Here is a 15,860-nt window from a genome sequence, read left to right as displayed (position 1 = left end):
TAGAGAAGAATGCTGATAGACATGATTTATTTTTTATTTCTTTGTTAATTTTGAACACAGATTCAGAGGCTGCAGGGTCTGGACATTTTAGAGAAATAGGCAACTGGAAAAAAAGTTCATACGATAGATTGTGCCTTGAGGCAGCAGTATTTTTTTTTTTTTTTTTTTAGGGAAAATAAGAACATTCTAGAAAGATAATTTTTCTTTGGTTTCTTTTTTTCCTTGGAGTCTGGCTTTACAAAATAACTAAAATGATATGTACAAAGCTGGGGGACATCATTCTTTTTCCTTCCTGCTTTGTTAGCTCTCTTGGCAGATTGTGGTGTTTCTGAGTTTCCCCTAGCTGCTCTTCTGGCCCAACGACATGTTTCAATTACTGTATCATTTTTTTTTCTCTTTCCTTATTAATGCAAGAACTTAAAGTGAAGAAATCCAGGGGCCAACTCTTTACCTCACTGCAACAGAGTTAACAATCACTATTCCTTTCTCTTGTTTCAAGAAACTATGCACCAGGGAGGTTGTTAGATGAGGGTGTCTGGTAGACACCTATTTGGACCTGAGTTGCTTTGCATGTTGTTCAACTGTGCCCCACCAACATCCCTTTACTCTTCTGTTCCCTTCTTTATTTTTTCTGTGCTCTTTTTAAAACAATCTTCTTTTTCCTCAGCACTTTTTGCAGAACTGTCAGGGACACTCTCAGGTGTCGCTTAATGCAGCTCAAGAGGAGGCAGTGATTGTAAAGAAATGGACTAAGAGGAGACAAAGCATTCTTTGGATATTAGTATTCAATGGCTGGCTGTGGCTAGTGTTGCTTCTTAGAAGTTGGGTCCTCGGATCCTCAGGCATTATGGAACAAAGCATCTCATGATCCTCTTCCTAGATGGAATTTTACATGACCACTGTGGCAAGTTACTGAAATGAAATTTAGAAGTCTTAATTTATTCTGGGCTCACACCAATATTGTAAAAATGAACTTTATTTATTTATTTATTTTTTTAATTATACTTTAGGTTTTAGGGTACATGTGCACAATGTGCAGGTTTGTTACATATGTATCCATGTGCCATGTTGATTTCCTGCACCCATTAACTCGTCATTTAGCATTAGGTATATATCCTAATGCTGTCCCTCAAAAGCAGCAAATGGTGAGCACATCCAGGTATCAGGACAACCTCTCTCATAATAAAGAAAAGCAGATTTCAAAAGTTGATTCCTACTTCACATGAAGACTCTAGGGGCTTCACATGCTGTGTGTTTCCTTAGTCTTGCTTTTGAAAGAAGTAGCTTTGTGCACAGTTAGGGAAAAGGCTGGGTAACTGAACACAACTGATTAATTTTATGAATGGATTCAATCTTCAAAAATGCAAAGAACAACATTTTTGTGAATTAATTTGGCACATGGGATGCTGCTGTAAACATGTCAATTAAAATTTGGTACTTGAATCCCCTTTCATGTTTTAATTAAAACATAAGTACCATGGCTTATCATCACAATTTGGCACAGAGGATACATTTATTCAATGTTTCCTGCTGGAAAGAGCATCGCTTTTTTGGCTTTTCCTTGTAAAGAGATCTAGGAAAGTTAGCATGAGGAAGATATCAGGAATCAAAAACGGTTATTAAACATGGTCTTGACTTCTGGATTTCTATGCACTCCAGATATAGAATGAGTTAAACAGGAATTATATAGTTTCTGTTGCTCAAATCTAACATTACCTAGTAAGTAGCTAATACTCTATCCTTTAAAATATCCCTTCTCTTTGCTTGTTTGCTTTATCCCTGTGGATATGTGAATGTGACCAAGCACGTGTTAGCCATAGTAGAAGCCATCTCTCCGTTTCTATTTGGTTCTCTCCTCAGGCTTCACATAAGCTCAGATTTTTCCATCCTAAGTATGACTTTGCCTCTTCCTTCCATCCTTTCTAGGAAAAGTAGTCTCTAGGGGAGCCTTCACTCTACCTCTGATTCGTTCCTGCCAGTCTGGTTTATGCTCTCTCTTAGCACTGCTGCACTCTTTAAGGTCACTATGCATGCTAATGACCAAATTAAATGGCCCTTTTTTCTTTCCCCATACTGATTGATTTCAGTGCCTTATTTGATATTGTTGATGCACTGTTTATGAGTTCAGATTTCTTTTGATCCTAAACAAGGAAAGATCTCCTTTGGAAGTTGTTTCTGTGACACCCCATTTCCTGGCTCTCTTATTTTTGGGTGGAGTTGCCCATTCAAAGTTCCTGGCCATAGATTCCATTGTTTCTCACTAATATTCCCCTTAAGTGATGGCATAATTATCATTGGCCGTCTATAGTGTTTCATTATGCACAGTCTGTAGGAGTTGCTAAATAAACATTTCCTGAATTTAGTTGCCTTAAGGCACTCTCCAGTCTCCTAGTCCCAATGAACCACAGCATTATTCCACTATGGAGTTATCACTTAGTTTCATAAATAGGTATTATTTGGAACTTCCTACTATCAATTTTGCCTCTGTACCTAAGGATCTTATGCAGGTAAAGTTAATAATATACCTTATAATTATGATAAATGTATCTGAGTCAGAATCATAACACATAATTTGATAAAAGACATTTTATAAATGTGACAAAAAATATGTGGCATCTACTTATTTTATCTTATTTTATTTTATTTTTTTTGAGATGGAGTCTCGCTCTGTCGCCAGACTGCAGTGCAGTGGTGCGATCTTGGCTCACTGCAACCTCCGCTTCCCAGGTTCAAGCGATTCTCCTGCCTCAGCCTCCCGAGTAGCTGGGACTACAGGCAAGCACCACCATGCCCAGCTACTTTTTGTGTTTTTAGTAGAGACGGGGTTTCACCATGTTGGCCAGGATGGTCTCCATCTCTTGACCTTGTGATCCGCCAGACTCGGCCTCCCAAAGTGCTGGGATTGCAGGCATGCACCACCGCACCCGGCCATTTTTGTATTTTTTATTAGAGATGAGGTCTTGCTTTGCTGCCCAAGCTAGAGTGCAGTGGTGTGATCACAGCTCACTACCACCTCAGATTCCTGAGTTCAAGCCATTTTCCCATCTTGTCTCGGTCTCCCAAGTAGCTGGGACTGCAGGCATGCACCACAGCACCCAGCTAACTCTTTAAATTTTTTGTAGAGATGGAGGTCTTGCCATCTTGTCTAGGTTGGTTTTGAACTCCTGGGCTCAAGCTATTTTCCCACCTTGGCTTCCCAAATGCTGGGATTACAGGCATGAGCCACAGTGCCAAGCAAGATATATTTATTTTAAATGCAGTCATGATTTTCCAGAATATTCTGATAACTTGTGTGGACATTCAAGCAACTATTTGGATTGGTTCTTTTCTTCAAAATCTGAATTGCACAGTAACGTAATATACCCCAACTATATTATAACTTTCGTCTCCTAAGTAATGTATTTTTTAAAAAGGTAAACTATTACTTTGCATATATGTCAAAGTAATCTAAACTACTGGGCCACTCTCCTTCTCTTGTTTTTAAATGAAGTGCATTCAGAATCTGAGATTTTTAAGACATGTGCTTTTTGTGACCAGTAAGCTGAGATTTAAAATTCCAAATTAAATCTTGATTTCATTTTGCAACTGTAATTACTAGGTCCCATTTTCTCTCTGGGCATAAGACAATGTTTTTAAAAAATTACAAAGATTTAACAGTCAGTATAGAAGAATAATCATGCTTTAAAATTTTTAGACCAAGCTAAACAAATACTTTAGACATTATTTTAGGAGAAAACACTAAATAATATCTTCCATATTTTCTACATATCCCCCCAAAAATGACATGGAAACTTACAGAATGAAATGATCTCAGGCACATATATTCTCCAAGGGGTGTTAGAACATGCTGAGATGGATAATGAGCTGTCATCATGGAAACACTCTGGAGATGTGTGCTGTGAGCCCACAGCCCTGAAATAGTGCTACTATTATAAAACACTATTTTCCACAATTGTTTGTGTATTCTGGCTTTCAATCTGGTGGTCTGATTAGCTGTTTAAAGCATTTTCATCACGAATTCTAAGAGCAAAAAAAAATTAAATCTTCTTTTTCCTCCAACATTTGTACAATAATGTTAAATATTTCAGCCTAAACCAAAATTAGTGTTTTTGAAATGGTTAAGTAAAAAAAAAAAAATTTCCTTTTAAGCAAATTAATTGATTATTACTGAAAGCTCTTAAAATATGATATTTTAGCCTAACTTAAAATCTTATTGAAATATAGTATTTTATAATTGGCATGGTTTAAAAAATTAAGTTGATATAGATATTTACTTGATTTAAAAAGAATTTCATTCTATGTTAGGAACATTTCTAATCCGTTCTTTGGAAATGTCTAAATTGCAAATCTCTTGAGGCCTTCTAGCTTCTTAATTTGTATCTAGTCTAGTGTTATTCAATGCAAATAAAATGTAAGCCACATAAGTAATTTAACATTTTCTAGTAGCCACAGTTTAGAAAACAAAACAGATGAAATCAATTTTTATAATACATTTTGTTTAAATTAGTATATGCAAAATATTATTTCAACATAAATCAATATAAAATAATTAATGAAATCTTTCTTTTTTGTTTGGGTACTGCCTTTGAAATCCAGTGTGGATTTTACACATACATCACAGCATATCTAAATTTAGAACAGCCACATTTCAAGTGCCCAATAGCCACATTTAGCTAGTGGCTACTGTATTACGTAGCACGGACCTAGTCAGTCTGATGGCTCTATTTGGCAGCTGTTTTTAATCCAGCCTTTATTACTAGAGTATTTTATGAAAGAAATTCATGAATATGACTGTTTTCCTTTGTCTTTTGTTGGCAGGCATTTAGGCTCACCATGATGAGACTTGCTGTCTACCTTGAATACATGTTTTATGTAGGTGACTAAAGTAGCACAGTGATTATATACTAAGAAACTGATACTATCAGAAGAATGACTTGTTACACAAAATGGAAGACGTTTTGTTCACAGAACTGTGAGTACTGAACAATACTTGCCAGAGGAATCCATTCGAAAACTGGTCCTGGGTGGCACTTGTTCTGGATGGGAAAATGGGGAATTAAAGTTGAAATTCATTTATGGCATTTTAAAATTCATCTTTACTTTCTTTTTGTTGCTATCATAACTCCCCCAACCACAATCTCATACTTATGTTTAATACTTTTTATTTTCCTCTAAGATCCAAGTTAGTGGACAGATTTACCCTGCTTTATGTATGAGCATGTATGTAAATATGTTTCTTTTACACGCATCCAAAATAGAAAAATCTGAATTTCTTTTTAGATCAGGGTGGAATAAGATCACCATTTCTAAATATTAAGTTTTGATTCTTATTATAAGAATACTTATTTGAAAGTAAAGTCAATCTAGAACCTGAAAGGTATACAGAAAATATAGGTCCTTTAAAATTAGGTTATAATTTTGTGTCATAAAACGTTGAAATGAAAAGTGGAAAATCCAATCAATGATTGTATTGATTTATGTACACTAGTCCAAATATTTTGATATTTCCAATTATCTGGGTAGTTGAAATTATGTATAAGTAGTTGAGTTAAGTTGGTTTATTTTAGCAATAGAGATCCTTTATAAGAATTATGATATAATCTGTGCTACTTCTAATAACATAAAAATTCAAAAAGGTGAGTGTAAAACACCTTTAAAATGTAGGCATAGCCCACATTTAGAATTCTAGAACCTAGAACAACCTGGTTGCATACTGTGTTCTGGAAGTATTTGGAGACATGTTGCTCTCATACATGAACATTTTTCAGGGGTAGGCAAGGCTCCAATTGACATGCTTCCTCCTACTCTACATGGTGGAGATGTGCAACTCCTTACTGCATGTTTGAGAAAGGCAGACTTTCACCATGTCTTTATCTGGAACTGCTAAACGTGAAGAAGAACATAATTAAATTGTCCCTTGATTTTCATTCTGCCTTCTAAATCCCTGGTCTTAATATCATAGAGGCATTAACAGAGTGACAGAGATGCAAGGCACCTTTCATTCCACAGATGGTTAAGACCCAAAATGCTAAGTGACTTGCGTAAGGTATTCTATACTATCTCACAGGAAACTCTTCAAGATCCTTTTTAGAAAACATGCTTATTATATCTAAGTTTTAAACTTTTTTTTTTTTTTTTGAGACGGAGTCTGGCTCTGTCTCCCAGGCTGGAGTGCAGTGGCGCGATGTCGGCTCACCGCAAGCTCCGCCTCCTGGGTTCACGCCATTTTCCTGCCTCAGCCTCCCGAATAGCTGGGACTACAGGCGCCCGCCACCGCGCCCGGCTAATTTTTTTGTATTTTTAGTAGAGACGGGGTTTCACTGTGTTAGCCAGGATGGTCTTGATCTCCTGACCTCGTGACCCGCCCGCCTCGGCCTCCCAAAGTGCTGGGATTACAGGCGTGAGTCACCGCAACCGGCTCTAAGTTTTAAACTTTATTAGAATGTGTTATCCAATAAAACTCTTTCTTGTTTCATTTTAGTATTATTATGAATAAATAATACACTCTTTTCTGACGATGCTATACATTTTTTCCTAACATCTCCAGATATTCTTCCTATTCCTTCATGGTTCTGTCAGTAGAGAATTTCCTAAACCACACAACTGGGTTTAATATGAGATGGGCAGAAGACACACGTATGCAAACCTCTGGTCAAGAAATACTTAAGAAGCTAAAGATCTACGTTAAGATATGCTGAGTTACTTCTATCTGAGAGAATGGCAGGATATTTTTGCCCCTATGATGAATTTCATGTTAAGTTTACCATATTGTTTTGCTTTAGAATCATGTAAGGAATTACAGATAAAAATTAACTAAACATTACTAAACCTCTCTAAAACATAAATTCACACTGTAGGTAGAAGAACCGTATAATACTCCTCCCACACGTTTAGGCTTCAATATGTAAATTATTTGTTGCTTGGAAGAAATTTCATACCATTATTATTTTGGCCTATAAATTATATATTTATGATATATAATCATCAATCATATGCGATTATTCCTTAAGAGCATTTATAGAGGAGGCAACTTACAGTTTTGAAAGGCAGAGAGTAAGAATATAGTATAATAGAACTTCCCCATTCTGAATGTGTTAAGATGATACAATTTTATAAGATAGTTGTACCATGTAAAGCACTATGAAAAAAATGAGTATTTTATCCTTAAATTTTAAAAATTAAAATAAGACCAAAGTCTGGTTGCTTTTTCATTGAGCTTTGTTTCAAATAAAGAGCCAGTCGGCTCATGGAGAGCATAACAATCATTCCTGCCAGGTAAGCTGTGTTTTCCCAGTAAAGGCAAATTAGCTTTCTGGCAGAATTGTTATTTTTTAAGAACTTTCATGTTTGGTGTGGCTGCTTAGGATTATGACTTGAGAAATGTCCTTTTGTCTGTATCAGGGATGGAAGACTGCTACCTTCAAAACGCTTCCATTAGGTATAAAACTGACGTTTTATGTTTTACTCTCACGAGGACCTACTTGCCATCTAGCACTTAAACTCTGTAGCCCTGACGGTCTCATATTTATGCATGAGTATACGTTACATTGTCAACTTGTGCAACCAACAAAATGCTTTGATATATTAAATAACTTTCAATCAAGAGCTGATTTTTAGAGTTTACTTTTTACTCCTCCCCCTGCCTTTATCCCTTAATTCCAGGATCTTTTAGTTTTAAATTACCGAATGAAATAAATTTATAAGCTCTAGGATTGGATCTAATTTCTAAAATTCATGGGAAAAATATATGTCCTACCACAACTTTTATTTTGCTATCTCTATATTACTTAGCTCACACCATGTTATATACTACTTAGCTCATACCATATTACCATATGGTAATTTCCTGTTTCAAAAGGAACCTGTTGGAAATATAAACGTTACCACAGTTTCTTAGAAAGCTGAGGATACCTTTTTAAAATTAGATTTCCAAGTTAATTAAAATCTACATATTAAAATGGCAGACACAGCTTAACTGGATTTACTGATCTTCATATCCATATATTATAACTGCAAAGGAATGCACAATGTGATATATTAGAAGCTCCAGCTGAAAGGCAAATTTTTTTCACAGATCAAATCATAACATACATTATACTAAGGATAACAATAATGCTTTTCCCATGAGAAAAGGGTGCAGAAAATTAATCTCTCAGTACAATTGAGGACATTTAAAATGATAACATTATTACATCTTTTTCTATCCTTTTATTTTTCTAATGCTAGAGTCACTGGTAAAAGTGTTTTAACACTTACTTATCATCTTATTTTAATATTTCACTAAAGTAAGATTGTGTTCCAGAGAACATATGTGGGGGCACTTTAATGCCATTGGACACCAGCAGTGTTCAAGCAAATCAGGCTGGGGCTTGATCTAGCACAGTGTTCACATGTGAGGGTGTTTTCTGGGAAGGCACGATGGCCTTTCATGATCACCTAACAGCTGCCTGTAGCTATGGCATCCATGAATTTATTTAAACCTTTCTGAAACTTTTTGATATTTCCAGCTTGGCTCAATTGGGTATTTAATTACGTGGGAAAAGGAGACTTGGAGTCAGGAAGGCTTGAGCTGAAAGATTTTCACAGGCTTCAGAGCTCTGGTTTTGAGCACCCTAGATAGATACTACCATATATGATGCCACTTCCCCCATCACTTTTCATTTAGAGATTCAAGTGGTGTTCTGTGGTGAATAATACTATTACAGTACCCCATCCTTTCAAGTGGCTCTGCTTTTAAGATGGGAGACAGTGCAAACTACAACTCTTGCTCACTAATAACAAGGAAAGAGCAGCAGAAAACCTGATAGTTTAGAAATACAACCACCCGTTTGTGATCAGCCATGAATTATATGTGTATTACAATACTGAACAATGAAAGAATTCAATAATCAATGAACAACAAACGAGCAGGATAACGGCCATAGATGTAAAAAACGTAACTGTCCATTTTTGATCTGCCACAAATTATAATTTCATTTCAGATATAGTACTAAAAAACAGTTTGCTTCTCCATTATACTCTTGAACTGGCCTGTGATCACTTTTGATTGCTACCTTTGCTATGATACTCATCGCTTAGTATTCTAATTCTGGAAAGGAAAATTGATTGTGTGAGCTCTTTTGAAGACATTTCAGAGAAATTTCTGTTCTAAAGAGGTTATACCATAAGGCACATTACACCATACGGATCCTTGACATTTTTACGATTCTACATTTGAGTGATGTCTTACCGCAAAGGAGTGTGGACATGGTGTACCTCATAAATTGTTTACTTATAATAACCAAAGTTCAATGTGACGAGAAAAAAGTTTGAACAACTTCAGTCATAATTCAACTTGGGTTTAAACCAAGGGACAGAACCCTGAGAGAAGAGTTTCAGGAAATAAGCATTTTTCTTTTCCATTCCTGGTTGCATCTGCTTATTGCTCCAGCTTTCAAGGCTGCAGTATGGAACAGGCCCAAGAAATGTCCCCATGAGCTGAATGTTAAGACAAACCTTTAGAGTAAGACTGGCTTGAAGAAAAGTGAAGCAACAGGACAAGGCCCTCTATCCTGTATCAACACACCCATCAGAATGATCAAGACTTAATTTCGTAAGATTCCAAATTGAGCAACATTCATTTTCTTTGGGAAGCACTTTATACTGCCTTGCCTATCACAGTTCCTCTTTTTAGTACCAGTATCTAGCTGTAGTTATCTAACTATAATCTTTCCCAGAAGAAGGAGACTGATGAGATTAACTCCCTTTCAGTTTGGTGACTATTGTGATGTTGAATCTGACTTATTTTCTGTATTAAGAAAGAGGACTCCGTGGCATAGTACTTAAATGTGCAAAACCTTACTACCTATTTTTTTCTACTTCATTTCTCATGCACTAGATTTGTACATATGTCTAACTTGCTGGGTATGGAAGGAGTTTACTGGGAGTTTGGCTACTAACACAAGTCACTAATAAGCCTTTACCTCAAATTAGGGATAAAATATGCATAGGCAAATATTCTATCAGCCAAATAAATTAGCTTGAAAAAATTATTTATCTGAGTAGGTATTACGCTTTTTATTCATGGTGTGTACATTTAGATGTATGCTTTTCTTGAACAGTAATGATGATTATTCCTTGAATAGAGTATATAAAAAAGGAAAATTTTATAATTTATCATTCAAATGAGGACAGTCTAGGGTGGTGAAAAGTGAACTATTGATAATCATGCCAGGACAGCACAGACAAGGATTGTCCAGGAAACTTCCATGTGTAGTCATCCTAGACAGTCTAATCAGTAACCAGGCCGGTAATAGAAGGTTTCCTATCATATCAGAAATGCGTGGTGGACACAAGGATGCAATCACACATAGAGAAAGAAGGGCAGGAAGAGATGAGGGGGAGAAAACACTAAGGGCCTTTAGAACTACTTTTCTCCAAGGTTAGAAATGGCATATGTAGTTCAGCATTAGGAATGTTAGCATACAAACCAGAACATTCAAGCCATTTCTATTGTGACTGTAAAACAAATTCAAGTCCTTCCTTTATGAGATTCTTGGGAAAGAGACAGAGAAAAGAGAAGTAAAAAATAGCACGGCTTGTCCCACTATGCAAAGGTATTTTCTTTTGTTTTCAATTTTTAAAATCGCAAGTACTGGGGACATCAAGAAGTCTATTATCAACAGAGACTATTATCACATACAGAATAGTCACATTTGTCTAAAAGTCTTTGGTAGAGATGGAAGTTGGGGAGATTTTTGTTCTTTTCTGGGAATTGGTAGTAAAGACTTAGGGCCAACCTTTAAATAATTAATATGAAGATCCAGAAGGCCCATTGATTAAAACTTTTTAAGGGATTTTTTGGGCAGAGTTATACTTTTATACATGTAAGTTTAAGCTTATATGGAATTAAGTTAGTGGGGAAATAATTTTTTTTTTTTTGCACAGAGTTCTTCAGCAAGGATTAATGAGATTTTGATAATGCAAAGGTACTTAACATAACATTCTCTTGATTGAATATCAACTTTCACATGGAAGTTGAGAAACTCTCAGTATTTAGTTATTTTTACTGCACAATTTCACACATTAAAATATTGATATTATTTGCTGTGTTGTATAATGGAGCCTTGTTCAGAAATCGTTTTCCTATGTGTTTGTTTGTTTGTTTGTTTGTGTCCTCAACTTCACTGAAAGCTTCTAATGAGCAGAGGTTATTTCTCATAACCTCTCTTGTGGAGTGCCTTGCAGAGTTCTAGACACATAGTGAGTGTTTCATATATTCTTGTTGATTGATGTGGAGCCTGGAGTTGCCACCTCTGGGCACTGTGCCTAATGTTCTGAAATCAGAGGCACTGCCAGCCTGCTGGGTGGGAGAATCTTCCTGTCTCTGTCCTGCTCCATTCCCAACTCATCTTGAGATCTCATGAAGATAGGAGGTGTTTCCTATCACAGCATGTACCTGTCATGTTCTGTTTCACGTGGCTGTAGTATCCTATGATCATCTTCATTTGTTTAAAATCACAGCATTTTTTTTTCAGGAATACATCTTTATTAAGATGTCCTGTGCATGCACATTAAAATGTCAGCATAATCTAATTATGAGTCAAATGAGGCACGGCAGCATTTACATCATTTGATAAATTTCCATCATTTGTAGGGGACTGGTGACTTGAATCCAAATATTTCTTGACAGCCTTGACAGAACAAACGTTCTGTAGCTCTGTACAGCTCAGGCTTGTGGGTGGAGGGGCGTCTTTTTATTTGGCGACTGTAACTCAGTTTTGAAAGTGAATGCAAAAATCTCTTTATCTTTAGACCTGGTTGTAAGGAAGGACACCATGAGATCACTATAGGCCAGGGGAAATGTCAAAGGACTTAGTTTAAACAGCTCTGGTTAGGATTCTTTTCCACACTTTCCCTGGTTGCACTGATTTTTTCCCCCCAGGAAAAGACACAAGAATAAATAGAGCCAAGCCGGAATGTTATGCATGTGATTCAAAGGCATAAGAATAGGAATGGCTCATAATCACAAATTTTGAAACATTGATCTTTTGATTGGGTATATACATTTTATGATTATTGCATTAAAAAAACCTATTTGAAGATGATGAGAAACAGACTGAGCTTTCCAATCATTAATTAAAATCTTTTTCTTTTAGTACTGCTTTAAACATTTACATGAGAAAATAAAACTTGGAAATGGAAATGTACAGGAGGGCAAAAGGCTGTAATTTTTTTTTTTTTAAGACACTCACATATCCACAAGCAGAGCGAACTGATCAGCTATCCAGAGAGACTAGAGAAAGTGGCGCCATGCCCTCCTGGTTTCCTTAATCTTCAGTGGTAGAGCTTTTCTTACCTTGACGTAATTTCTATGTTTCATTTACACTCCATTTAGTGTTATGAAGAAATGTGATAGAAAAGAGAAGGACAGGAAAGGAAATGAGCTTGCCCTCTTTTGGCTTCCTGAGATTTTTGACCCTGAAAACATTACTGTGACTTTAGGAACATTAGAGAGAGCTGATGAAAGCAGGAAGGGGGTGTGGTGAGGGTGGCAGCAGCAGTGGCACACGGAGAGCACTGATGGGGGGCCCAAGCGGGGGTGAGGTGGGGAGTCGGGATGTTTGCTGTCCCTGCAGCTGTAGAGGGAAAGGGTGATGAAGAGCTACCAGAGGAGAACTGAAAAAGAAAGCTCTGGAGGTTAAGGCGGGCTGGTTTGCTCGGTTTGTTACAGGTGAGGAGGGGAAAGGCAATGAACAGAAACAGTATTGCAGGGGCTGGATAAAGAAATCATTCTTTTAGAGTTGAGAGAGCATCATGTACAAAGAAACTGAGGGCACAATGGTATCAGACAAACATAAAGAGAAAATTGTAGATAGATACCAACATTGTTTTTGTCCTGAATCATAAAGCTTTGCATTGGCTAGGAAACTGCAAAAAAGATGGAAGCGAATGATGAAGGAAGAGACAAAATGCAGGAGGAAGCATCTCTTAATGCTCCCTAAACACAATCACAAAATTAAACAAGCCAAGGTGAGGATGATATTTTAATCCTATGCACTTCTAACTTCCATCTTAGAACTGTTAACTTTATCTTACTCTCTGTTTGTTTACATTCATTACTCTTATTTCCCCAGTTACATGTGTGAGAGCAGGGAATATTACTCATCTTTGGTATCTCCTCACAGTGCTGTCAGCAAAATGGGCATTCCATCAATACTTGGTTATCGAAGCAGAAAAGGTATTAGAAACTGGGCTGAAATCTTTTCAATTTTTTTCAGTTTAATGAACATTAATACCCTGAATTCATACTCTATATTATGTAGCTAAGAATGCCTACTTTGTTCTTACTATGCTACAACAAAGACATTCTAATGATACAATCTAAAAATATTTCAGTTGTTCATCCAGAAGGAGAGGAATGAAATACAGTAGCTCTGATGTAGCCGCTTCTTTAAAAAAAAAAAAAGTATATGTGGGTTTTGGGTGGGGGGATGTTTCATTTTGATATTAATGATTTCTCAATGGCTTGCTGTCCTAACTATTTTTCAACCAAAATTAGTTCTACAAAGAGTTGTAGAGGATGGGGAAAAGGTATTATGTCTGCTTTCCCCTTTACCAGCTGAGTGCATAATTCTCAGCCCCTGAGCTCATCAAAAGAGTAAGCAGATTTGAGATCCTCTGAGATCACACACAATTTAAAACTTGCTATTCATTCTTCAGATGATAAAGTTGGAAACAAGACATTGGTGGAACACTGAAGCAAAGGAAATCAGCAGACCGTAAATGGGAGCACCAGGGACCAAACTCTCCTACGAGGCTGGGTTTCCTGATCATTTAATACACAGATTCTTATGATACTGTGAGATTCCTGTCCTCTAACATGTGGAGATGACTTGCAAGATGGTAGAAAAAGGCACAACAATGGTGCGAGCAATATTAAAAGCCTTGTTTTCTAATGTTTATAAAGTATAACAATTTTAAAAGAACTTCAGATAGGGTGACAAGTGCATACACGAGATTTTAAGACTGAATGTTCAAATGTGCCTGACTGCACTGAAGGAGAAGCAGAAAACTGTGGCAGAGATGATTGGCATCTAGATCAGTACTGCATTCGGAGCCAATTGATTTCATGCTTGTGAGTTGGGAAGGCTTGGCTGACATTTTACTCAAGGTCCTAACTTTTTTAATGGCTACGTTCAAGGCTCTAAGAAAGATCTATGCTTTAGGCTCAAGATCAGATTAAACAGATTAAAAAAAAAAGCCAAACACTTCTTTTCTGTATTTGGTAACCTAAACAAAACCAGTAACCTCACCCCGCCAACCCCCAAAAATATATTCCCGATTTTCTTCAGGAGATTAGGGGAAGAAAAGTAGGAGATAAAATGTAAGGCAAAAGATATAATAAACCTACTTTTAGAATCAACAGGCTTTCTAAGATAATTTTAGACCAGCTGGCTCTGCTCTTGAAACACTTTTGAAACTCAGAATATAAAACCATGCCAGATCATTCAGCCTCAATATATCTCCTGGCAGGGTCTCAGCTATTATTAATGTACCCTTGTTTCATGTGGCTTTCACTTACGCCTACTTTCATAAATGGCCCTAGATTTCTCGTAGAGCTCATATGGATCAGGCTTCCGTGGGTCAAAGGCCTCTGTTGAGTCGGGAAAGGAGCTCCTGTGAAGGGCAGGTGGGAAGGGCAGGTTCTGCGGTATGGCCGGAGCAGACAAACTCGTTTGAGGACTGCCTTGATTCTCCCATCGGTCCATTATCTGAAAAGTGAAAGAGGACAGAGAAAATGACTGACAAATTCTTCCTGGCTATTTCTCTTGTCACCTTTAGGTTAACCTTTTTTGCCTTGTGGACTTTTCTTCCAGGGGATGGGTAAAACTTTGGCATAAATTCCTTGAAAGAAAAGATTTTATGTCTATGTAAGACAACATCATAAACTGTTATAAATGCAAGTGGTGCCTGACTTTTGAATGCAAACTTATCTATAACTTACATAACCTTGTCAACAATTAGCCGGTAATCTTTGGCAAACCACTGAATTTCTCTGTTTTTTTTTTCCCCCATAAGATAAAGATAATGTGTCTCAAGATGATTCATGTGTAGGTGCTTAGAAATGCATGGTATTAGTTGTTCCTTTTCTAAGATGGTTTCAACATATTACATCACTTTCACTGGAGCAGAAGATACAGTCGTCTGCATATACTCATTTGACACCTATGCATATCGCAACAACCTCCTACGCTTGAGCATTCAGTCGCTTTCCTCTCAGTTTAGACGTAATTATGTAACCATCTAGGATTCAGGGATTGTTCAAAGTCTCCTAGGAAGCCTCATTTACTGTGGATCTGGTAGTTCCTCCCCCAGAATGCTGCTACTGATGTTGCTACTTCTATAATTTCTTAAAGACCTGCAGAGTACTTTCCAGTTTATCATGTTCTTTCACATACATGATCTTCTTGGATCCTCACCATAGCACCATAAGATAGAGAAGGCAGAGATTAATATCATTTTTTATCAAGGAGGAAGCCAGGCTCCCTGAGACCACCTATTGGCACTGACAACTTCACCTTCATTCATCAACTGATGCCTCATTCAAACTCAATTTTTCTTTCCTGCTTTGAATAGACTGGCAGTGTATGTAAGATTTAGACTAGTTTGTTGCCCTCCTGCTGAAACTCTGCTCTGAGTATGCGTGGTCCTCAGGACAAAGGCCAAGCTTCCTAGAGGGTCATGGCGGGCTCATCTTGACCCTGGCTCTGCTTACCTTCCTCATATTGGCTGATGGGCTGGCTTCTCATTCCCGAGGACCCACCTGGTTCTCTTCTGCTTCTGAACCTTTGCATACTTCATTTCTCTTTCTGCATATA

The 15,860-nt window shown here is 37.1% G+C and overlaps 1 protein-coding gene across 13 annotated transcripts in view; it reads right to left on the bottom strand.

Annotated features, from left to right (window-relative positions):
- MAGI2 (membrane associated guanylate kinase, WW and PDZ domain containing 2) overlaps positions 1-15,860 on the bottom strand; it is a 1,476,658-nt gene that overhangs the window by 166,584 nt on the left and 1,294,214 nt on the right. For 9 of the 13 annotated variants that reach the window (XM_030825454.1, XM_030825458.1, XM_030825455.1 and 6 more), the window contains 2 exons: positions 14,564-14,753; positions 4,995-5,036 (listed from right to left, as the gene is read on the bottom strand). In XM_030825454.1, the coding sequence (XP_030681314.1) occupies positions 4,995-5,036; positions 14,564-14,753 (232 nt within the window). The remainder of the gene's footprint in view (positions 1-4,994; positions 5,037-14,563; positions 14,754-15,860) is intronic. The other 4 variants (XM_030825457.1, XM_030825460.1, XM_030825462.1 and 1 more) reach the window with 2 other exon arrangements.

This window comes from Nomascus leucogenys, chromosome 13 (genome assembly GCF_006542625.1).
Source record: "Nomascus leucogenys isolate Asia chromosome 13, Asia_NLE_v1, whole genome shotgun sequence".
NCBI classification, from domain to species: domain Eukaryota; kingdom Metazoa; phylum Chordata; class Mammalia; order Primates; family Hylobatidae; genus Nomascus; species Nomascus leucogenys.
Note: the sequence above shows the minus strand (reverse complement) of the source record. Positions and strands in the feature narration are given on the sequence as shown.